This window comes from Euprymna scolopes, chromosome 24 (assembly GCF_053919585.1).
Source record: "Euprymna scolopes isolate OS-2025 chromosome 24, ASM5391958v1, whole genome shotgun sequence".
NCBI classification, from domain to species: Eukaryota; Metazoa; Mollusca; class Cephalopoda; order Sepiida; family Sepiolidae; genus Euprymna; species Euprymna scolopes.
In genome coordinates this window covers 9,349,181-9,374,234 of record NC_136505.1, presented here as the reverse complement: position 1 = coordinate 9,374,234, position 25,054 = coordinate 9,349,181, and the positions used below count along the sequence as shown (strand labels likewise).

At 34.5% G+C, this 25,054-nt stretch overlaps 2 protein-coding genes across 4 annotated transcripts in view; one reads left to right on the top strand and one right to left on the bottom strand.

Annotated features, from left to right (window-relative positions):
* LOC145246580 (stAR-related lipid transfer protein 3-like) overlaps positions 1-6,075 on the bottom strand; it is a 261,902-nt gene extending 255,827 nt beyond the window's left edge. The window contains exon 1 of one of the 3 annotated variants that reach the window (XM_080108192.1): positions 5,905-6,075. In XM_080108192.1, the coding sequence (XP_079964318.1) occupies positions 5,905-5,910 (6 nt within the window). In that variant the 5' untranslated portion in view covers positions 5,911-6,075. The remainder of the gene's footprint in view (positions 1-5,904) is intronic. The other 2 variants (XM_080108193.1, XM_080108191.1) reach the window with 2 other exon arrangements.
* A 253-nt stretch (positions 6,076-6,328) lies between these two features.
* LOC145246579 (UBX domain-containing protein 4-like) overlaps positions 6,329-25,054 on the top strand; it is a 107,010-nt gene continuing 88,284 nt past the window's right edge. The window contains exon 1 of the mRNA XM_080108190.1: positions 6,329-6,523. Coding sequence (XP_079964316.1) covers positions 6,442-6,523 — 82 coding nt within the window. The 5' untranslated portion in view covers positions 6,329-6,441. The remainder of the gene's footprint in view (positions 6,524-25,054) is intronic.

Sequence of the window (25,054 nt, the reverse complement as noted above, 5' to 3'; positions counted from 1 at the left end):
AGTTTGGCAAGGAGGAAACCATAGATTGGAGCTCAGATGAGCACTCACCATGAAAATGAAAATAACGATAGCGCAGAGACAGGCTCGCAACGTCTCTTCTGTGGGAAAGAGGTTGCAGGGAAGAGAAAAGGGCTTCCCCTACTATACTATGAAGTCTATTTTGCACTCTGTCAAGGCAAGAGAAGATGCTTCTAGCAGCTCCTGCCCAGATGTGTCAACAGTACTCCATCGTAGGACCTTCTCACTATTCACCGAGCCACAATGTTGTATCGCTGTACTTGTTTTACAAATAGTTCAATCAAAAGTGTAGCGATAAACTTGTTTCACTGGTGTCCCCCCCCCACACACACATAAAACACCTGAACAACTCGCCAATCAGCTAACTCCAATACATTCACTGTGGAGCTCCCCAGATCCTGGAGAGCTTTCTACTCTAGTAGCTTCTTTCCTTGAACTTTTGCACTCCTTCCCTGCTCCCTGATCGTACTGACACATAGAAATTTAAATGTAATTAGAAAAAACATCTAACAATGCAACTTTTGACTTAGGATGCCCTTGAAAACTTGGTCCCTAATCTACAGTGACCCTTTTACATCTCAGTGTCAATATGTTTTGTTTGAGATGAACTAAAATTAAAAAAATAAAAAAATAACTTGTATTTTTATTAATTTCTTTGGCAATATTTAATATTGTACACGCCATTATTATGATATCTAAACCCCAAGTCCGGATGGCAACATTTTGAATAAATAGTTTGGGGTTACTATAGAGTTTGAAGTATAGCAACCGCAATAAATCCCCGGCAGGAACATTTGATAGTGATCACCACTTCAACGCCAACGTGTATTAAGAACGCATTGGTACATGACAGTGTGATGCAACCCTCCTACGCATACATAAAACAAAAGGAACTATGTTACATTCCTTTGTGTAGAAATACAGTGAACAGGCCGAAACGTTTTAAAGATTTGCCCGCCAAAAATCAAGTTAGTTTCCCTCTTCGATTTCTCAAGAACAGCACGGGTTCAGGATAACTCCCCCCCCGTTCTGATATTACGCACAATGCACATTAACTTTAATTCCCATCATGGAAAGTTACCACGAACGAGGATTTAAACATTCCTTTAAAAATTTATTTCAAACTACTGTTCTTACGATATGAAGACACACACACACATTCGCTTACATGATTTATGGACTGTTTTTCTCAGAAAATAACCACATTAACCATTCTGGTCATAAAAAAATCAGTAATTTCAAACCTCGTGCTAATCTCACAAAATACTCACTTCATTAATCCTTCATTATGAACATTCTACACAAGAAAACACTTATGTTGGAACGATTTATACTAATATTCCCAACACAAAGAAATTAATTTCATATTAATACAGTGATTTCGTGTTTTTTGTCGAGTGTCGTTATTTTCCGGATTTCATTTTTATTTTTTATGTAAAGACTAGCCTGAGTCCCCGTTCGTGGTGCGTGTTGAAAAAAAAAAAACAAAAAAAAAAACAAAGTGGAAGTAGGCAAGCATTTGAAAAGAACGTGAACAGATAAAAAAAACGTGACGTATTTGTCGTTACATTCATTGCCAAATCGGAATTGGCGAAGGTTTAAATTAAGGCTACTCAATCGATAAGAGGGAATGACTTTCAAAAATATCGGCGAAAAAAGCGACCCCTCCTTGTAGAAAAGTGCCCAGTTGAAGGCGAAGGAATTAATGGTTGTAGTCAATTTTTCGATGTTTGTCGTCCGAAGAGTCAAGCTCTAAAACGATACCGATCTCGTGAAAATCCGTCGCCTCTGTTGAAAGTTTTAGACAGACATACATGCATCCATTAAACAGACAGGTAAGATTTATATTGTAGAAGATATGGATTGTTGAAACCTTTCTATTAATCGGCGCTCCCGTTGAATTTATCTTTAATGGTCCCGCGGATACACTCCTACTTTAGACTTCCATAAAGTTGCGGCACATGCAACTTCGGTCCTAAAAATTGATAAATCCAGATTATAAATTGGTTATTCTACAGAACCACATTTCCTGTAAGTGGTGAACCTTGACCTACATCTTATTAGAAGTGACTTTTTTTTTTTTTAATCATAACCTCATCTTGAGCTAAGTTTTCGATTTTAGGCACCTCCAACCAATTGTGTAAAACGTCATCATTATACACATAAAGTAGTGACATCATCATTTCGTGCGTTTACTATAGTTGGCGTCAATTTCTATGGAAGATTATTTATGCAAAAATTTATGAATAAATAAAATGTACAATAAAAAAATGGATAAACAAATAATATAAGACTTACCTTTTGTAAAATAATTAGATTTTTTGAATACCGAACTACACAGACGAGAAAATTAATTTTAACCTGTTCTGTTGATACATGTCTCTAAACATTATATCGCTACAGACCTCCGTACTTTTTTGGAAAAAAGGCGCAAGTTTGGATTATCATTTGTCATTTTAAATAATCAAATCCAAACGAATTTTTTTTAGTCGATTTTGCTTTTGTGATTTTTATTATCTCAAGAGTCATATATTCTATTATATGAATATTTTTTTATTATTGGAAACCTGTTATATAAAAAAATCTGTTTAAACTTTATATCGCGTAATATTTGAATTTAATATCATTTAAAGCTTTTTAAAAATTATTTTTTAGAATTCTGTTGTTGTTGTTGTGATTCAAATAATTATATTACCGAGAAAAAAAAATCAAGAAAAATTGTTTTTTTTATTTTTTAACATAATAATATTGATTTTATGTCCAATTTTATTTAAAACTTTAAGGTAAATGAAAAAAAATAACAGGATTATATAACTATTTAATTATTTGATTTTTTCAGCTTTAAAAAATGTTGAAATTTTGGTGCTAGTGCAGAGAGTGATCCGCGCTATTTTTTTTAAATCGTATTTTAAGTTTAATTAAAGCTTTATATATTTTTTTATTTTATTGTAAGGTTGAAGTATATAATAGGTACACCCCCCCATGTTAAGAATGGCTTTTTAAATAATAACGTTATTATTTACGTCCGGATCGCGGATCACTCTCTGCACTAGTACTGAAATTTTTATCAACCTACATTTATTTTCTTTAGTTTTCGTAACCTGAAATAGTGGGGGGGGGGGGTAGAACACCTAAAAAATATATTTCTTCTAATATATTTAACAAAACCTACTTTTATTATGTAAGTTTATTTAATAATGAATAAATATCGAAAATTTCAGGAAAATATGCCTTATTTGCTTTTTGCTAGATTTTTAAAACGTGTGTGTCTACGGCTTCAAAAACGTCACTAAATAGAAACGTTGTTTTAAAGCGTCGATAATGTAAACACGATTTTTGTCTCGCATTTTCATTATTTTTGTATGCAATAAAATTTTTGAAAAAATATTAGCAGTTGGTAAAAAAATTAGGATGATAATATTAAATTATATTACAATTACATCGTGTTACATAGGGGTTTAACCTGTGGCGCGGCGCGCGTTGGAAGTACCTTTGGTTCGGTTTAAATTCAGTAGAAGCATCCTCTATTCATAAAATTAATTGCTTTCCAAAACTTTTAATCGTTTAATACACAAGTGCTAAGAATTTTAAAAACCGTTTAAACGACTTTCTACTTAACAGTTTGAGTGCTTTCAATAAGTTGGGAGACAATCCAATTTTTTTTATTTTTGTACTTTGGTAAATGGATAGAAACGTCAAGGGACATGACTTCGCATGTTTTAACAATCTTGTTTATTTTTTTTCTCATTAAAATACATAATTTTGATAAACTTTGGTATTTGTATAGAATACGGACTGTTATTTATTTTTTTTTTAGATTGGATTTGCAAGATAAATTCCAGCTTCTTTAGGATTTCATTTGTTTATTAAATTGTTAGTTGAAAGTACAGAATAGTTACAAAACGCCCTTACCCCAACCTTGTTAAGAATAGGTTCCTAAATAATAAAGTTATTTCAGCACGGTATTCTGCAAACGTACCTGAAATTCATATAAACCCAACATTTTTATATAAATGGTTTATCTGAGAGTGTTTAAAATATAAAAACAATCGGTTTAAAACTTAAAGCGGAAGTACAGATCCTTGACGTTTATGCCTATTCACCGGTACTTTTACAGAATTTGAGCCGAACCTAATTTTTAAAACCCAAGTTTTAATTCGATAAAAGCACGGTAGCCACGATAAAAGTCAGTTTGATTCGATTCAAATCCTGTAGTAGGAGCAAGCCCCCACCCCTTTTTAACTATTGACAAAACATTAAAATGACTTGTTTATGAAAAACCAAATTTAGTTTTGCAAAAAGAAAAAAAAAAAAAAGGTACTTAACGTGCTGAAATACTAACATTATTTAGAAAGCCATTCATAACATGGGGAAGGTAGGATGTTTTCTTACTAATCTGTACTTTCACCTAAACTTAATAAAGATATCGTAAAACTTGAATTTAACTTGAAAATACTATTAAAAAATAAAAAGCAGAAAGCAGCACGGTACAATAAGTGCAGTGTGCGTGTGCACTTAAAGTGTACACACACACACACACACACAAGGATTTTAACAATTGTTTTATTTTACGTGATCGTATTTCGATTTTAATAAATGATCGATTAATTAAATGAAAAAGTTAAATTATTGCAGTCGCGAAAAAAAAAACGTTGTCAGTACTTATGCAGAATACAGATCGTAGTGAAATAACTTAATTAGAAAGCCATTCTTAACATAGTGAGATAATAGCGTTCTGTACTTTTACTTAAAGTTGGTGCTAATGCAGAGAGTGATGATCCGCCGCGCTATTTTTTAAAAAATCGTATTTCCACGTTTAATTAAAATTTTATGATAGTTTTTTTTTTTATTATTCAATTGTAAGGTTAAAGTACAGGGTACTAGTGCAGAGAGTGATCCGGACGTAAATAATAACGTTATTATTTAAAAAGCCATTCTTAACATGAGGAGGGGAGAGTGTTTTCTACCTATTCTATACTTCAACATTACAATTGAATAATAATAATAATAATAATAATAATAATAATAATAATAAAAAACTTTAATTAAACTTGGAAATACGATTTAAAAAAATAGCGCGGATAGTGCACTCTCTGCACTAGCACCAATTACAGAATAGGTACAAAACACTCCCCTCCCCATGTTAAGAATGGCTTTTTAAAATAACGTTATTATTTCAGCACGGATCACTCTCTGCATGAGTACCATAAATTTAATAAACAAAACATACCATAAAAATTAAACTTAAAATCCTATCTTAAAAAAAAAAAAAAATGCACGGTCGGTGCTCATTTTGCATGATGCTGTCTTAAAATAAATAATAAAAAAGAAAAATAAGTGTTTATATTTGCCAGAAATAGACAAAATATTGTGTTTTGATATAAGAAAAAAATAAAGGGGAGATATGTGGATGGAGACAAAAAATCTGCCTCAGTCGGGAAGGATTTCTTCTTCATTGACAAGACAATAGTTTAAGTGTAGAATCAGATCAGATACTACACTTTGGTTATAAAGTGAAGGAAGTTAAAGTGTCAGTTATGATTTTGATCAAACTTTTTTTAAAATATTCTTTTTAAGTATTTTCGGTTTTAAATTTAAATCGAAATAAAGTTGTTAAAGTTTGTATACAAAAGTAAATTTAAAAAATAAAAACGAATTAAAAAACAAAACAAATAAATAATAAAAACTAAAAATTCAAAAAAAATTTAAACGTGAAAACAAACATCAACAATATATATATATATATATATATATATATATATACACACACACAATTTTTTTAGGTTTGACATCATTAAAAAAAGAGAATCGCATGTTATGTCGGCTTTTCTCTTTGTCGCAGACAAAATAAAACTTAAATAAATAAAGTAACCGGCCATCACTTACAGACATGCTATTTCATTCGCAGAGATTGTCGTGTAGGAAACGCCATCCCAGATAAATTAAAAGAACATCCCTGCAAAATTTCAACGAGACATTTTCCAGAGTAAACTTGGATAAGAAAAAAATAATAATAAATAATACTTTATCTCTCGCGCATAACCCGGATTTGACCTCACATGTGACCTAACCGGAATTCCAGACCCGAATTATTTCCGTCGGGTCACCTATGTCACCATTAATGACACAAAGAAAATCAAAACATAAAATAAAACCGCTCTTTATTAGCTACGCATGTAAGTCTATCGCTAATATTTAACGTAAAATTAATATATTTATTCAATATTTTTATTTATTTTATTTTGTAAACGTTAATATCCCAATTACAACCAATTAAAATAGTATTCGGTATTTGCTGCGGAATACGTGAGCATATCAACTTCCGGTTTAATGTCAACAACTGGATTTTGTCTAAAGCGCAAAAATCAACAGATCGGATAAACAAACTCTTAACGAAACACGTCAAATATATATATATACATTATGTTGTGGTATGAAGGGTCCATAACGGAAGCTATCCAGTTATCTAAATCTAGGAAATGTATTTTCCTTGTCTACATTTTTGGTAAGGCTTTTAATGTCGGAAGAAATGTCCGGCAACTTTACTAAAAAAAAAAAAAAAAAAAAAATGAACGTCATCATCTTAGCATGTTGTGATGTCTAGGAATAATGTAAAAAGTTGTGTTGTAATACTGTGCCCCCTTTTTTTTCACATACTCAAAATAATAATAAAGTTTATTTCTATGTTTTCTCTCGCTTACAAATGAGTTTACAAGGATTAGAAATATCGGTGTGTTCGAGATAATTTGATAGTGATTTAAATAACTGTCTTTATCGGTGTTTATTTTCGCTTACGATCTTCCATACAAAATATTACGTTATATTCCTTTACGCGTTTTTACTTTTCGAATTCTCCTCGTGTTCAAAAGTTCGGCCAAGTTATTGCTATTTAAGTGTTAAATATGTTGTATCTATATATCTGTGAAAGTGTCTGTCTGTGTACATTTCCCTACACAATAACTGTGCCAATTTTCAGCCTACAGACTCGAAATTTGATATACAGGGTATTGAGATTTGGGAAAATATTTGTAATACGTTTTCGATCAGGAATTTGGCTGTTAAGTGGTCAAAGTTCAACGATTTGACCTTTGAGAACTCTACCAAACTCCTTCGCCAATTTTCAGTATAAACAATTGAAATCTTAGATATAGGTTCCTTGGACATGGATCTAACTTAATAACTTGATTTGAGCCCAAAACAATAAATGTTAAGGGGTCATAATAGGGGTCAAAGGTAAAAAAATTTGACCTCTGCGGTCTCAACCAAATTACTCAGACAATTTCTGGTCTAAACATTTCAAATTTTACATAAAGGGTATTCAGACATAAGGCAAGCTTTTTAATCGTTTTGGGTCGAAAATTTGAACCAACAATATATAAATATATGTACGTATGTTTGCATAATGCATGATTGCATGTCTGCATAAAACTTTCGACAGAAGGGTCAATGTTACCTTACGCCACCCCAGAACACAACACCGACCACTCTAATTTGTTTTTTTTTTTAGGTGTATTCGAGGTCGCTGATAACGAATCGGATAATCAAACCCGGCCCAAGTTTATCGTTTGTATGGTATGAACCCCGAGACCTTGGGACTATTTTGTGCCATTTCACCACCTTCGGCAGTGTTTTTCTTACATGATACGTTCACGTGCGTAGTGGGGCGTCTTATCATATCGGGTAGGAATCTTTAAGCGGTCATTTAAAGTAAAGTTCTGTTTTTTTTTTTAAATGTGGTTTATTTATTTCTATTTTTTTGTCTTATTTAGTTTTAATTGATCTAAAAAAAAGTTTTCTCGAGCGGTTTATCAAAACATAAGCACCAAGCATATTTTTATGTTTTTCGTTCTTTTTAGGGGAGGGGGGTTACTCCATTAGCAGGTGCTTCTGCACTTCTGCAGTTTAACCGTTTTTCCGTAAGGAAATGTGTCGACATTTACCATTTCACAAAAATTCTGTTTACATTTGGGAGGGGGGGGGCGCTCTCCCCAATGTAAACAGAATTTTTGTGACATGGTAAATGTCGGCACATTACTTACGGAAAAACGGTTAATTAAACTGCAGAAGCACGTATTAATGGAATACCCCCCCAAAAAGAACGAAAAACAAAAATATGTTTGGTGGTTATGTTTTTGCAAACCGCCCGTGAAAACTTTATTTTTGGTTATCCTGACGCTCCGCACTTTATTTACCTTGGAAGTGACGTCACACAAATCTTATAATACGGATGGCTTCAATTGTAAAAATTTGTTTTATTTTTCTTTCATTTTGAGCTCCTATTTTTTTCTCCCGGTTTGTTTTTGTTTTCTACAATTAATAAACCAGTTTACAAGTAAAAAATAATTTGTTTTACTTGTATAGTTTTTTAACAGGTGCTTATTCAGTTTAATTAACCGTTTTAACATAAGTAACGTGCCGACATTAACCAAGCAGAAGAACTGTTTATTATTTTACACCGCTTCCCACCAAATGTAAACAGGTAATTTTAAAGAATTTTCCGATAATAGAAAGGAATCCCTCCCCCACCAAAAGCGTGGCCACAAAGTGGGTGATCATTTTACGTTAAATTATTATAGAAAAGTGATCCCCCACTTTTTAAAACTAACATTTCTTCATATCTTGGAAACTACTCGTTTGCCGTAATTTTAAACGTTATTTTCGTTTTCAGCGACCCCGAAAACCTTTAAGAGTGGTAATTTTAAAGGAATTTTCGAGGGTGGAGTAATTCTTCATATTTACCTTTTTTTTAATTGAATTGTTAGGTGAAAGTACAGAATAGTTACAATACACCCTCCATTCCCCATGTTAAATAATAGGTTTCTAAATAATAACGTTAAAAAATAGCTCGGGTCGTAAAGTGCAGGAGTACCTATAAAAGGTAACGCCGGATCGGAAAAAGAGCTCAAAATGAAAATAAAATAAATTCTCCGCTCAAAATAAGAAATGGGGGGGAAGTTAAACGGGAGAAAAAAGGAGCTCAAAATGAAAGAAAAATAAAACAAATTATTTTTACAATTGTAGCCATCCGTATTATAAGATTTGTGTGACGTCACTTCCAAGGTAAATAAAGAAGTGCGGAGCGTCAGGATAACCTTATTTTTTGATAAATTAAAAAAAAAAAAAACACTTTTTTTTTAAAAAAATTTTTTAAAACTTTCTTATTTGAAAGATTCCTACGCGATGTGATACGACATTCCACTACGTCCGTTCGCACATCATGTAAGAAAAACACTACCGAAGGTGGTGATAGCACAAAATAGTCCCAAGGTCTCGTGGTTCATACCATACAAACGGTAAATTTGCGGCGGATTTGATTATCAGATTCGTTATCAGCGACCTCGAATACCTCTAAAAAACCAAATTAGAGTGGTCAGTGTTCTGTTCTGGTGGCGTAAGGTAACAGGTAATCTCCAAAAATACCGTTAGGGCTTACAACATGGCCGCCAGAAGAGTCACGTGATCCGGTTGATCCAAAACATGAATCGTGCAAATGGAAACCGCAGCCTTGAAGGCAAACTTTGACAAACAATCACAATTTGTTTGTATTTAATTTTTTGTTGATATAATGTTGTTATAAAAATAGGCAAACTTTGAGAAACAATCTTAGGTTGTTTTTAGTTAAAACAGTGTTTATAAAAAGTATTTTATTCAGAACAAACAAGTGGTCGACTAGGTGTATCAGAATTTTAGGCGGAATTTTTGACACCCCCAACAAAAAACTGCGAATAAAATATATAAAACTCGTAATTTCTGTTTTTAAAGTGGGTTGTCAATTTTCTTTATGAAATATACTTCCAAAATAAACTATTACAGTCGTTTAAAACATAATAGAAGTATTATTTTTTTATTTTTTAAAAACAATGTTTACAAAATGTCTAAGCACGTGAAAGAGTCGGCCCAAATAAATTTTGTGAGCTAATTTGTTGCATCGCCTCCATCTATTCTGTCTAAATTTATAAAATGAAAATTAAAAATATAAACTGTTTTTTTTTTACATCATATTTTTATAACATTACATCTTAAAAAAAATGAACACCTTGTTTTAAATACCATTTTTATGAAAAACTCTGAATAAAATATTTTTTATAAACACTGTTTTAAAAAACAAACAAACTGTGATTGTTTCTCAACAAAAAATTAAATGACCGTTCTAAATAAATTATTTATTATTATGATATTGAAAAACTGTTTTTGTACTTAATTATTATGCTTGTTTGTCAAAGTTTGCTTCAAATTTGCGTTTTCCGGTTTCGTAATACGACGATTCATGTTTTGGATCAACCGGATCACGTGACTCTTCTGGCGGCCATGTTGTAAGCCCTAACGGTATTTTTGGAGATTACCAGGTAACATTTACCGACAGAAGCGACGGATTTTCACAACATCAGCTTTGTTTTGAAGCTCAACCCTTCAGACCACAAATACCGAAAAATTGGCTAAAAGCATTAATTTCTTCATCTTCAACTGGGCACTTTTCTACAGGGAAGGGTCGCTTTTTCGCCGATATTTTCGAAAGTCATCCCCTCTTTTCGAACCTGTTACTTCCGGTTTGACGGTGGTCGTAACCCCAAAGACGTCACGTTTTTTCTCCGTTCTTCTCCTCCTTCGCAGTACGGGTTCGAGCCTGCCTTCCTACAACCACTTTTTTTTTTTCCCTCTCGCTCAACACATCTCCAAACACCCGCGCAACCATGCTAGTATAATATAAATTGGGATTGTCCAAAAATTCAGTACGCAAGGTTAAGACGCCAGAAGTGGACTCTGTTGATCTGTACAGATAGGGTCCCGACGTCGAGGAAAAAGCCGTCTGACGTAAGGGGTGTCGAGGCAGAAAATTACCCTAACCCGAAAACCCCTTCAGCATGGATTTGACAAGCATGAGCAAATTTTGGAGTTGTTACAATGAGGCAAAAATTTTCTTACGAGGAAAAAAAAAAAAAAAAAAAACATCTTACGAAAAGAAGGACCTATGTGCGTCATTTGGTTGAATGGTCAAAGACAAATAACAGAAGTGAAAAAGAACAAAAATTATTGTTGGAGGTGCCCTACTGCCCTTGCCCCTTCACATAAAGAAAGGCACATTTCGATAAAACAAGGGAGTTTTTTAGGAGTTCAGCTGCCACTGACGACATTTATCCAAGTCTTATATTTTGGGGCATATAAGACCCCTGCAACACAATGTGCCAAAATGTGCACAATAACAGACAAAACGGCCATTACGTGGTATGGCTACATTCGGGACATTTGTTCCAAGAAATTATTAGCAACCCCAACAAAATTAGGGGGCCCCGGAATAATTGTGGAGATAGATGAAAGTGTCGTAACGAAAAGAAAATACAACCGAGGGCGCATGATACGACAGAAGTTTTTTTTTTTTTTTTTTTAATTCTAATTATTTGAACAGTTAAAATAATTATTATTTTTTACCTCCTTATAAATTCCACAAATAATTAGAATTTTTGGGTTTGTATTACTGTACACATAGATTCGAAAAAGTTGTCAAGAAACAAATATATAACAAATAAATGTTATCAAAGGCAAGATAAGTTACTTTTCTACCAAACTGGATATATTTTTCGTGTTTTTATTCAATGTAACATGTTTATTCAGTTCGAAAACCATACAGTGTTTACCGATGTATTGGAACATTCAAGATGGCGTCTGATTCTCTCTTTAACACGGTAAGTTTGGGAAAAGGTGCTATAAATAAAAAACCGGATAACATACTGTTAAAAACTCGTTCAATATATGTTACCGTGACATAGGTTGACATATATTCGGCAGGTTTTTAATAGTATTTTGTATAGTTTTTTATTTATAACACCTTTTCCCAAACTTACGGTGTTAAAGAAGGTGTGAGACGCCATCTTGAATTTTCAAATACATCGGTAAACACTGTTTTTCGAGCTGAATAAATGTTACATTGAATAAAAACACAAAAAATATATCCAGTTTGGCAGAAAAGTAACTTATCTTGCCTTTGATAACATTTCTTTGTTATATATTATTTTTTGACAACTTTTTCGAATCTGTACAGTAATACAAACCCGAATTTTTAATTCTAATTATTTGAACTGTTGAATTAAAAGAAATTCAGTATACCAAAAATTCTAATTATTTGTGGAATTTATAAGGAGGTAAAAAATACTAATCATTTGAACTGTTATAATAAAAACATTCTAATTATTTGAAAAGCCATTAACATAGGGAGGCGAGGGTGTTTTTGTTCCTATTCTGTACTTTAACCTTACAATTGAATAAAAAAGCATATTATAAAACTTTAATTAAACTTGGAAATACGGTTTAAAAAATAGCGCGGATCACTCTCTGCATTAGCACCACAAAAACTACTTGATGAAATTAAGTGAAAATTTTTTTTTTTTTTTTTTTTCGGAGAACTTCGTTTCCTAACGAATGCGTACTATAACCTTTTTTCAATATTTTCATTTTTTAATGTCTTAATTAAACTGTACAAGTACCTTTGTTTTTTTTTGTTTTTTAGAGGTATTTGAGGTCACTGACAACGAATCTAATAATCAAACCCGTCGCAAATTTACCGTTTGCATGGTATGAACCCCTGAACTGTTTTACGCCATTTCACCGCCTTCAGTAGTGTTTTCTTATAGTGAAATGACTTCTCACATTGCGCATAGTGAAGTGACTAATCACACTGCAGAGGAATCTTTAGCGCATTTGAAATAACAAGAAAAAAGGTTTCATTTTAATGCTTTTTAATTGATCTAAAAAATTAAGTTTTCACGAACCGTTTGCAAAAACATTGTTTTTCATTCTTTTTTTTTTTTGGAGGGGGGGGTATTTAATTATATAAATTGTGTAGTTTAACAGGTGCTAACCGTTTTTCCGTAAGTAACGCGCTGACATTTACCGAGTAGAATACCGTTTAATATTTTACAAAAATTCTGTTTGCATTGTAAACAAAATTTTTGTGAAATGTTAAACGGTATTCTACTCTGTAAATGTCGATGCGTTACTTACGGAAAAATGATTAATGAAACTGCAGTAGCACCTGTTAAACTACACAAGTTTTATAATTGAATACCCTCCCCCAAATGAAAAGAACCGGAAAACAAAATGTTTTTGTAAATTTGTGAAAGATCAATTAAAAAGCATTAAAAACTATGTAACACACAAAAAATTAATCAAATTTTTTTTTTTTTTTTTTTTTTTTTTTGAAAACTTTATTTCAAATGTCCGCCTAATGATTCCTTCGCATTGTGATAAGTCACTTCACTGCACACAATGGCATCATGTAAGAAAACACTACTGAAGGCGGTGAAATGGAGTAAAATAGTCTCAGGGTCCAGGGATTCATACCATGCAAACGATAAATTTGCGACGAGTTTGATTATCAGATTCGTTGTCAGCAACCTCGAATACCCCTAAAAACCAAATTAGAGTGGTCGGTGTCTGTTGTAGCGTAAGGTAGCATTTACCTTTTTTTTTTCTTTTTTTTTTTCCAACGCAATTTCGAAAGCTGTTCTTAATATGAGTGGGTTGGGGGGGTGTTTATTCTGAAAGCCATTCTTAACATGGAGAGGTTGGAGGGTGTTTATTCCGAAAGGCATTTTCTTATTTTCAACCTCCCCATGTTAAGAATGGCTTCCGGAATAAAAAGGTTGGACAACCAGTGTACATGAATCGAATTTTCTTGAATTTGAATTCTTGAAAGTAATTTTTTTGGTGGAATTAGCAAGAGAGCTATATGCCCAGTCTGTTAAATCCAAGGTAGCTGATCAGCGGCTTGGTTCCCACCAGTTTTGGCAAATAACAAATAGGATCCTGAACAGAAGTGTGCGTTCTATCCCAACCATTATCAATGGACCAGAGGTTATCTCGTCAGCGTCAGACAAGGCCAAACTATTTGCAAAGAACTTTGCAGCTAATTCTACCCTATGCGACGAAGGCCATCAACTCCCCATATTTCCTCCTATAACACAGAACAAGCTAGGTAATATACAAATATCCGTGCATGAGGTCGCCAAGCTAATAAAAAACCTAGATTCCAGTAAAGCAACTGGCCCTGATGGCATCCCAATTATAGTGTTAAAAAAGCTTCAACCAGAACTTGCTCCCATACTTACGAAACTATTTAAGCGCTGCCTTAAGGAGAAGTGCTTTCCGACCCCCTGGAAGACCTCATCAGTTTGCCCTGTATTTAAGAATTCAGGTGATAAGTCATCTCCCTCTCAATACAGACCAATAAGTCTTCTCTGTGTTATGAGTAAGTTACTGGAATCAATATTAAATAGAGAAATAGTCAACCACCTCAGCAGAAACAACCTTCTTAGTGACACACAATATGGTTTCCGCTCTGCAAGATCTACCGCAGATGTGCTGACGGTTATATCCCACAGGATTAGTGAATCTCTTGACAAAGGCTTCCTTTCTAGGGCAATTGCTCTTGACATATCAAAGGCCTTTGACAAAGTATGGCATAAGGGTCTACTTCACAAGATTTCCAGCTACGGTATAACTGGAAATGTTTTCTCAATCATTAAATCATTTCTCTCCGATAGGCTCATAAGAGTAGTGGTAGATGGACAAAAATCGGAGGCCTGCAATATAAATGCTGGAGTCCCTCAGGGGTCAATCCTCGGCCCAACTCTCTTCCTGATCTACGTCAATGACCTCCCTAAACACATACTTAAATCATTCGTTGACATCTATGCTGATGACACTACCATCTACGGCAACACATCAAAGGCTGTAAATGACGAAGTTCTCTCGGATTCTCTCTCCTCTGATCTCGAGCGCGTGGTTCAGTGGGGGAAGATGTGGCTAGTTACCTTTAATGCATCTAAAACCAAACTCCTATCCTTACATCATCAACGCTCTGATCCCCAGCTGGCATCAATTGTGATGGATGTCTCTCGTCTGGGTGAGGCCCCATGTTTTGACAAGCTTCTGGGTTTGACCTTTACTCCTGATCTGAAATGGAACACGTACATCAAGTCTGTTGCCAAGGTCGCAGGAAAGATGGTGGGATCCTTCTACCGCTCCAGAAGATATCTCACTACTGATGCAATTCTCTATCTATATAAAAGCCAAGTACGGCCAAGGATGGAATACTGTTGCCATATCTGGGTAGGAGCTGCCAAAAACAGCCTATCATGCCTTGACAGAGTACAAAATAGACTTCGTGGTTTAGTGGGGGATGCCCTTTTCTCTACCCTGCAACCCCTCTCCCACAGAAGAGACGTTGCGAGCCTGTCCTTGTTTTATCGTTATTTTCATGGCAGGTGCTCGTCTGAGCTCCAATCCCTGGTCCCCCCTCGCCAAACTTTCATGAGAAACACCCGTCTAGCTGAATCCACTGTGAAAAATTTCCCCCACTCTATATCTGTGCCTAAATCAAAACGCGGATTTCATGAGCAAAGCTTCTTTCTTAGAACTGCACGCCTGTGGAACTCTGTTCCGTCTGCCTGCTTCCCTCCGGACTACAACTTGGATGTCTTCAAGTCTAATGTTAACAAATTCCTAATGAACCGCCCCCCTAATTAAACACTTCATAAAATCTCCTCACTAACGTGATGTACTTGCAATAACCCTTATCCCTGAGTGGCTTCCGGGCCTTGATAAGTGGTGATCACTGTGTAAAAAAAAAAAAAAAAAAAAAAAAAGAAATGGCGTTGAATAAACGTTTGCATTTCTAGACTTAACTTCACAGTTCGTCTGCGCATGCTCACTAAACCATTACATTAAAATAAAGATGGAGGCCAATTCAAACTACTAGAAATTACCGTGCATAAAACAGGTATTTATATCTCAAACTATTTGTCTGCACTAATTTTCCCCACGATATTCGTTTTCAGCATACCCCAAAACCTAAGAAGTTTCATTTTTTTTTTTTTTTTTTTTTTTTTTTTTGAAAATGTTGAGGCAGCTTCAGTTGGTGTAACTGAGCACATTAACCAAAACTTTTTTTTATACAAATGTTTAAAATAAGTTTTGGTAAGACACCATGAATGTGGACCCTGTACACACACGTTTTGCGTAAAGATGCTTTAACGACGCTCTCTTGCACTAGAAGTATGCATGTGCAAGCAATTTCGTCTGTTTTATTTACTCGTTCATTCATTTTTTTTTTTTTTTTTTTTTTTTACTTAAATAATTTTTCTTTAGCTTAAATAAATTTAGTTCATTTTCTTTCATTTTTTTCGTGCATGTGTTTATTTTTAATAAAATAAATTTTTCATTTTCTTCAAGGATAATTGATACACAACTTTTTTCATGCGCATGTTTATTTTGATGTTAATTTTTTTCTCTTTTTTTACAAAGGAATCACTACTTATCAAGGCCCAGAGGCCACTCGAGGATAAGGGTTAAAGAGTATACAATAGTCAAAGGGACAATATCATAGTAACCGTTAGTAGTGTAAATTTGGTAAATTGGATTACTTATCACGAATTTGTTTACGTTAGACTTGAACACAACCATATTGTTGTCAGCTGGAAAGTAGGCAAACTGAAGAGAATTCCACAGATGTGCAGTTCTAAGAAAGAAGCTTCGTTCATGGAATCTACGTTTAGGTTTAGGCACAGATAAAGAGTGGAGGAAATTATTGATAGTGTTTTCAGCTAGACGAGTGTTTCTCATGAATGTTTGACGAGGAGGGACCATAGATTGGAGCTCAGACGAGCACTTGCCATGAAAATAATGATAAAGCAGAGACAGGCTTGCAACATCTCTTCTGTGAGAAAGGTTGCAGGGAAGAGAAAGGGCATCCCCTACTACAAAGTCTATTTTGAACTCTGTCAAGGCAGGATAAGCTCTTTCTAGCACTAGCAGCTCCTGCCCAGATGTGGCAATAATACTCCATCCTTGGACATACTTGGCTCTTATATAGGTAGAGAATTGCATCAGCAGGTAGATATCTACTGGATCAATAGAAGGATCCCACTATTTTTCCAGCGACCTTAGTAACGGATTTGATGTACGTGTTCCATTTCAGATGAGGAGTAAAGATCAAGCCCAGAAGCTTGTCAAAACAAGGAACCTCCCCAAGACGAGAGCCATTCATTTCAGTTGATGCCAAATGGGTATAAGAGCATTGATGATGTAAAGAAAGAAGCTTAGTTTTAGATGCATTAAAAGTAACCAGCCACTTTTTTCCCCCTTGTACCACATGCTCAAGATCAGAGGAGAGAGAGCCAGAGAGAACTTGGTCGTTTACAGCTTTTGATGTGCTGCCATAGATGGTAGTGTCATCAGCATAAATATCTATGAATGATCTAAGGATGTGGTTTGGAAGATCATTGATGTAGATCAGGAAGAGAGTTGGACCCCTGAGGGACTTCTATACTATGAGCTTCTGATTTCTGCCCATCAACCACTACTCTTATGAATCTATCAGAAAGAAATGATTTAATAATTGAAAAAACATTTACAACTATATCATAGCTGGAGATCTTATGGAGTAGACCTTTATGCCATACCCTATCAAAGGCCTTTGATATGTCAAGAGCAATTGCCCTAGAAAGGCAGCCTCTGTTGAGAGATTCACTAATTCTATGAGATATAACTTTAAGCACATCTGCTGTAGATCTAGCAGAACAGAAACCAAATTGCATGTCACTAAGAAGGTTGTTTTTGCTGAGGTGGTTAACTACTTTTCTATTTAACACAGATTCCAGTAACTTACTCATGACACACAGGAGACTTATTGGTCTGTACTGAGAGGGAGATGACTGATCACCTAAATTCTTAAATACAGGGCATACTGGTGGAATTTTCCAGGATGTTGGGAAGCAATTCTTCTTAAGACAACGTTTAAATAGCTTTGTAAGTATGCGAGCTAGTTCAGGTTGAAGCTTTTTGAGCACTATAGTTGGAATGCTGTCAGAGCCAGTTGCTTTACTGGAATCAAGGTTTTTGATTAGCTTGGCAACATCACACACAGGTATTTGTATGTCACATAGCGTGTTTTCTGATACAAAAGGAAATACAGGAGGGTTGGAGGCCTTGGTCGCATAGGGTAGAATTTGCTGCAAAGTTCTTGGCAAAGAGTTTGGCTTTGTCTGATGCTGACGAGATTACCTCAGGTCCATTGATGATAGTTGGAATAGAGCACACGATCCTGTTTGTTATCTGCCAAAACTGGTGGGAACCAAGCCACTGCTCAGCCACTTTGGACTTGACGGACTGAGCATACAACTCTCTCGTGTTCTTCATTACTCTTTTACAGCGATTGCTGGCAGTCCTGAAAACGGCTTTAGTTTCAGTACATCCGTTATGTTGGAAGCAATCGAAAAAGTGATTTCTGTGTACAATGGCAGCAGTACATTCTGTAGAGAACCACGGCTGGCTGTTAGGTTTGTGCTAGAATTTTTTTGAGGGTATGAAACTGTCTATGCCTACAAATACACCATTCCGTCAGACACATCCTTTTTAAACATGGAACGAAGACAATCCTTTTTAAACATGGAACGCAGAGGTAGATCTGATATAAGTGTATGGAAGCTATCCCAGTCAGCCATAGAGTATCGGTACTGTACGATGGAGAGGTACGTCTGAGGACTTATTATGTTTCATTTTTATTTTAACTGTTACAACAGAGTGGTTGAAAAATCCTACTGGAGACAGAATCGAAGATGAACATAGCTCAGGAGACTTGCATACTAACCGTCAGTATCGGGCACACGGGTGGGTTCGCGAACAATCTGAGTGAGGTCATAAGCAATGGAGAAATCGTGACAGAACCTCCCCTCATCATCTGTTGTTTGTGTGGGTTAACTATTCCACATTGTGAACATTGAAGTCTCCACAGACGTGAATGTTAGCCAAAGGATGAGTAAATAGGATGTGGTCAATTTTCTCAGATTTGCTTTTAAGGATAGTAACTCCGCTGTTGTGGGGGCGATAGAGAGCAAATATAAACACAGTCGTGTGAGCAAGTGCAACCCGGAAACATATATAGGGTAATTTAGGATCTTCTCTGGAAATATCCCTACCACCTGGAAAGTCATCTTTAATGTAGGCACATATTCCATGCCCACGGTGATCTTGGTTAGATTTGGATGTTAAGTTAGAATATCCTTTAAGTCCAAAATAGTCGATCCAATGCAAGTTTCGCTTTGGAATAATATGTCTGGTTTAGTCTCCTTTCAACCTCTTTCCAAATTGTTTAAAAAATTTTCTTTAACTAAAATAAATTTAGTTCATTTTCTTTCATTTTTTTGTGCGCATGTGTATTTTATCTCTATATAAATAAAATGAACTCATTTTTTCCCGTCTGATTTTGACATTAATAGGATTAAAAATCAAGATATTTCATGCAAATATAATATGCACAAATGGCAGAACAATATCTGAGGTGTGTTATAGGCTTATTATTTCTCAAATTCCTCGATAATCTTAGATTTCTATACTTTTTCTGCTGAGAAGTCACGGCCAAAATCGGTTAAGATCAATGGAAGTGGTAAAATATTTTCTCTCTAATAAATTCCTCCTCCCCCTGCCACCACTTAACACCGTTTGGGGATGGTTCACAAGGAACAGTTGAGAAGAGAACACCGGTTTGGCTTCGTAGTTCTTTCATGTGAAGTTATTTAAAATCACTAAACTAAGCTGCAGTGCTCTGTGGTGTAGTGGTTAGCGTGCTGGACAATTCACATTATATTTTCACGTTCGCGCCGACCTACCGTAGTCGTTTTTTTTTTTTTTTTTTTCCTAAACAACTGGAATGGACTTTTCTTGGTGGCCGAACTGTTAACGTTGCAGATGTTGTTTTTTTTCACACTTTATTTTCCTACTTTTACTCATGACTCCGGGTTTGATCCTTCCTACTTACCTACCATAACATTTTTTAAAACTCCCCCCCCCCTGTCCCGGAAACAAACACTCGGGCAACGCCGGGTACCCCCGCTAGTTTTTAATAAAATTAATTTTTCATTTTCTTTGAGGAAAACTTTTTTTCACGTGTGTGTTCTAATTTTAATTTCATTTATTTTAAATTGTCCAAGAATGCTTACTGAACTTTGTAACATTGTTTGAGAAGTTCTGATGATGGTTACTTCTAGAGGACCTTCTTAAAGAGTCCCAGAAGTAAGCCACAGAAGGAGCACCTTACCAAAGAGCGTTCGATTAATGCCAGGTTTTTGGCCAGGAAAAATCATAACCAAGCCGTGTCTCAGCTGGAAGACCCATTGTTGGAAGGAAGCAATGTTTTTAAATAAAAACTAACTTAAACATATGCAGATCACTTCCAGCCAGCAGTAGGTATAAGCTAGAGCCAAAACGTCACCAGGTCTTGCAAAGTCAACAGAGAATCCGACCCTCAACCTCTCAAGTCAAGGGAGTTTAACTTATTTTTCTCACACATTCCCAAGATACGAAAAGAAAAAAAAATCTCTGAGAAAAATAAGGGAAACCATTAAAGATTTTCACTAGCAAGGTGCTAAGCCTTTGTCATTGGCCGGCTGGAGGCAACATTGGTTTGGGGTATCCTCATTCTGTCCCCTAGGTAAAAGCAAAAGTGGTAACATGTCTTGATAACAAAATTAATACCAGGGCTTCGGCTAGGAAAAATCTTAATGGAGAGGAGAAGAATCGAAATCGGGAATTTAGCACGGAGTCGGTAATTGTATCAGAATTGGGAAAAATATTGGAATTGTCCCATCACTTATATATATTTCCCGATTTCGATTCTTTCAAAATCTCTAACTATTTAACTGTAAGATTGTTATCTTCCTGGATTTTCATAAAAACACATGTTAAATATGCAGATATTTTCGTAAACGTAAAAACATACTTGTTGAGGATGATCTATCGATTTTAGTTTTACTGATAATTTAAAATCAATAAATATTTATTATTTTATCATTATTGCCAGCAATTTTTCTCCACATTAAAAACCGCTTTTGTGTCTAACTTTGCCCTCGTGGGAAGGTAATTAAACAGGAACAAGAATGTTGAATAAAAGAGACCATTTCTCATGTCTCAGTTTTTTTCCGTTTTTTTTTAGTTCATTTTTTACAAAGGAATTTAACGTTATGTTTAATACTGGATAACGCCGGGTACATCTGCTAGTATTATATAAAAACAATAGTACGATACCATTTTTCTGCATAAGTACCTTTTAACATTAAATTTGATTTGAAAGTTAAAAAAAAAAAAAAAAGCGAGAAAAGAAACTTTGGAAAAGTTTAGTTGAAAAACTTATTGCATTCTTCTTGTGAATTAAAAAAATGCTGTCGTCATCCACTGTTACATGTTAGAAATTCGTTTCTTGTAATTTTCTGTTTTTTTTTTTTTTAAATTGCTTTTTGTTTAGTCTACTAGCACAAATGAATCCTAATACTTGACAATTAATTCCTATTTTAGTCAACCAAATTATTTAGAATGAAAAGGGTTTTTAGCATTCCTCACAAACAACTTAATTTTTTTTTTACTTAAACCATACAAAAATAATGTTATTTAGAAAGCCATTCTTAACATGGGGAGGGAGGGAGTTTTGTAACTATTTTGTACTTTCACCTAACAATTTAACAAAAAAAAAGATATCGTAAAACTCGAATTTAACTTGATGATTTATTATGTTGGTGCAAAAATGTCGTTTTTTGACATTCAAATTCAAAAGATCATAACTTCTTTCATAATAAACTTTATTAATCGAAATAAGAACCATTAGAATCGTCACATTTTTGGCAACAAGAAACAAGTTCATTTATCCCATTAGCATAGAAATCCGGATTTCTGGAAGCGATGAAGTCATTGAAGGCTGATTTGGCATCATCTCAGTTTTTGGAGCATTTTTTGCGCAGGAAGTTGTTGAGATGCTTGAAAAAGTGATAATCGGTGGGTGAGGAGTTTGGTAAATAAGGTGGATGAGGCAGTCTCATATTCCAATTAGTTCAGCTTTTGCAGGGTCAGTTGGGCAACATGCAGGTGAACGTTGTCATGGAGGAGAATTGGTCCCTTCATCTTGACATACATTGGAGCTTCTAGTGCATTTCGTCAATTTGTCAGCAGTACTTCTCTGCCGTAATCGTTTTGCCCAGATTCAAGCAAGAAGCCTGTGATGGATGAAACCGACTGCAGCCCATCAAACAGTCACCATAACCTTTTTTTGGTGCAATTCCGGCTTTGGGAAGTGTTGTGGAGCTTCTCCGGCATCCAACCACTGTGCCGAACATTGCCGGTTGTCATAGAGGATCCACTTCTTGTCACATGTCACACTCTGCTCGAGAAATGGGTTATTTTTGTTGCACAGAAGGAGCTTAGAAGACACCTCAAAACGATGATTTTTTTTTGATTATCGTTGGCGATAACTAGACCAACAAGTCAAATAGAGCAGGAAATAGATCAGACAAATCTGAGCAACAGATGCCATGATAGTGTTTGTAGAAAAGACTGAGACTAGCAACATCACATTTGTGAGAGAGAAAGTTTGCAGTGAAGAAGTGTGATTCCAATCAAATTTACGAATCCGTTTCTGCAATTTTATCAAGAACTGGGACACAGATTAATTTGTTCTTATCTTCATTCACGACAATAATGACCTTTTTCTGGCCCAGGTTTCATTACATTGTTTTGCCTTTCTATAATTTACTGTCATTTTATTAAAATTGAGTTGTTTGGATGGAATGCCGGAATTCATTTCACTCTAAATTATGTGACTAAAATAGGAACTAATTATACTTGAGTATCGCTTTTAAACTTTAATTAAACCAGAAATTTCTAAGTAATTTAATTTAAAGGCACCAAACATTAAGGAAATAGATTGAAGCTAAAAGGATGTCTTAATTGCTATTTAAAAAAAAAAAAAATTATGGAAATTGCTCGAGACAAGGCATGAAGCCACTTGATGTAAGCAGCTAACAAGAACAGAAGCTTATTATTAAAAAGACAGGAGATGCATATTGATCTCAATCTTGAAAAGAACAAGGCTGTAGAAGGAAAACCGTGAGCAGGAAGAGAGTTCCACCACTTTGCAGTCCTTGGAAAGAAGCTACTGGAATAGAAAAATTTGCTTTCTGGATTCCTGTAAATACTGGAAGTGAATTTGTCTGCCAGTTTTTTTTTACTAGCTAACGTTTGGGTGTTTAGACAGAAATATGTGCAAATATGCATGTTGCTTTTTATTATAGTGGAAGAGTCCTGAAAATAGTCATTAAAAAATGTTATGATTTGAGATTTGATTTATTAAATTTGCTATTCTTTATAGAAATCCAATGAAGCTTGTTGGAATTTGTTTTAGTTTTTTACAACACGAACAAATTAAAAAAAAACAACTTAGCTTGCAAAATGTAACAATTGCTTTTGTTTAGTCTGTATCAACTGCATTAGATAAAATTGTCTATTGATTTTTTTTTTTTCTATTAACTGGTTAGTTTTGAATACAGCTTGTTATGAGCAACACTTTTGCTCGCCAGTTGACTTAACCTACTTTCTATTGCTAAACTAAATATATTGTGTGTTCTATCTTTTTTATCATTTAATATTTTCATTGTTGTAGTGGTATATATTGTACGAACAAACTACATTAGCTAATTACTGTCTTTCCTTTTTCTCTCTCATCTTGTGTATAATAAAAGAGGTGAAATTTTTCCCCTCAGGACCCAAATAGTGTAGGTTTACATTAACAGATGGCACATAAAATTGTTTTATATTTACGTTATTAGCCATTACCTTATATAGAACTCTATTACAGACACATTATTCCGTAATATGAAAACATTACATTTTTTCCTAGGAGCGTCATCTTCATCATTGTCATAATCTACGATGGAAGTAGCTCAAATTGTACCTTCTATTCGATAAGACCTCTTACGACCCCATTCTACACTACGTGCATTTATACTTTTTTCTACTTTCCTGGGTCTACTCCATCATTAACAGACTAATGTATTCATACATATTGCCTACTGTTAATGCTTTACCCCTACATAAATAATGATTTCTCCCTCTTCTCATCCCTCAAAATCTCATTGGTTGATCTCTACATATTCTGACTTTCCAGAATGAAAGAAACATCATTCAAAAACGAACACTCCAGAGATTGCCACAAATATGGCTTCCCAGAATCATTACATACTGATTACCCTGATTACAAATTTTGGAATCTCAAAAAAAAAAAAAAAAAATTATTGCGCTTCATTTAAACTATTACCAGTCCTATTTTCATTAATATCACAAACAAATTACTTGGTTTAGTGATTATTTTTCATGTTTTTTTACCAAACAGCAATTGGAGTTTCATATTTTCTTTGCTGTTTACATCTATTTCATTTACAGTGACAGATAATTATTATTCATATTTAATTTCAGTAATAAAGTTATAGTGACACATCATTATCAATTAGATTTTATTTTAGTTATAAAGATAATGAGACAGTAGTTTGTTTTTACTAAACGGTTATTACAGACGCTTTAGAAAAACAGTTCATCTCATTTTTGTTTCCGCGTTGCCGATTCAATTTTTTAGTTTACAAGTTTGTTTATAGTATGGTTGCTTCACAAACTTTGAATGGCTAAAATTAAATAACACTTTTATTGTACATGTTCAGATGTGGTTAACAATTACTTTAAATTAAGCTTTTACTTTAGTAATAAGGACACCACAATAGTATTTCATTTTTATTAGGCTATTACTAGGGACGCACACGTTATTTAACAAAAAAAAAAAAAGGGTAAATATGAAGATTCTTTCCATCTTTGACCAGGCCTTTAAAATTACCCCTTTTATAGGTTTTCCTGATAGCTGAAAACACAAAAATCACGCTTAAATGTCCGGTAAACAAGTAGTTTAAAATATCTGAAGAAATGTTAATTTCAGAAAAGGATTTTCGGGGTGGAGGGGCTGAAAATGAAAATAACGTTTAAAATTCCGTCAAACAATTAGTTTAAAAAATTTTAGTTTCAAAAAGTGGGGGATCACTTGTATATAATAATTTAATGTACAATGAGCACCCACTTTATGTCCACCATTTGTTGGGGGGGGGGCCAGCGTACAACGAGCACGATATCACATATACTGCGCACCCACTTTTTTTTTGGAGGGGGAGGGGGCTACCAG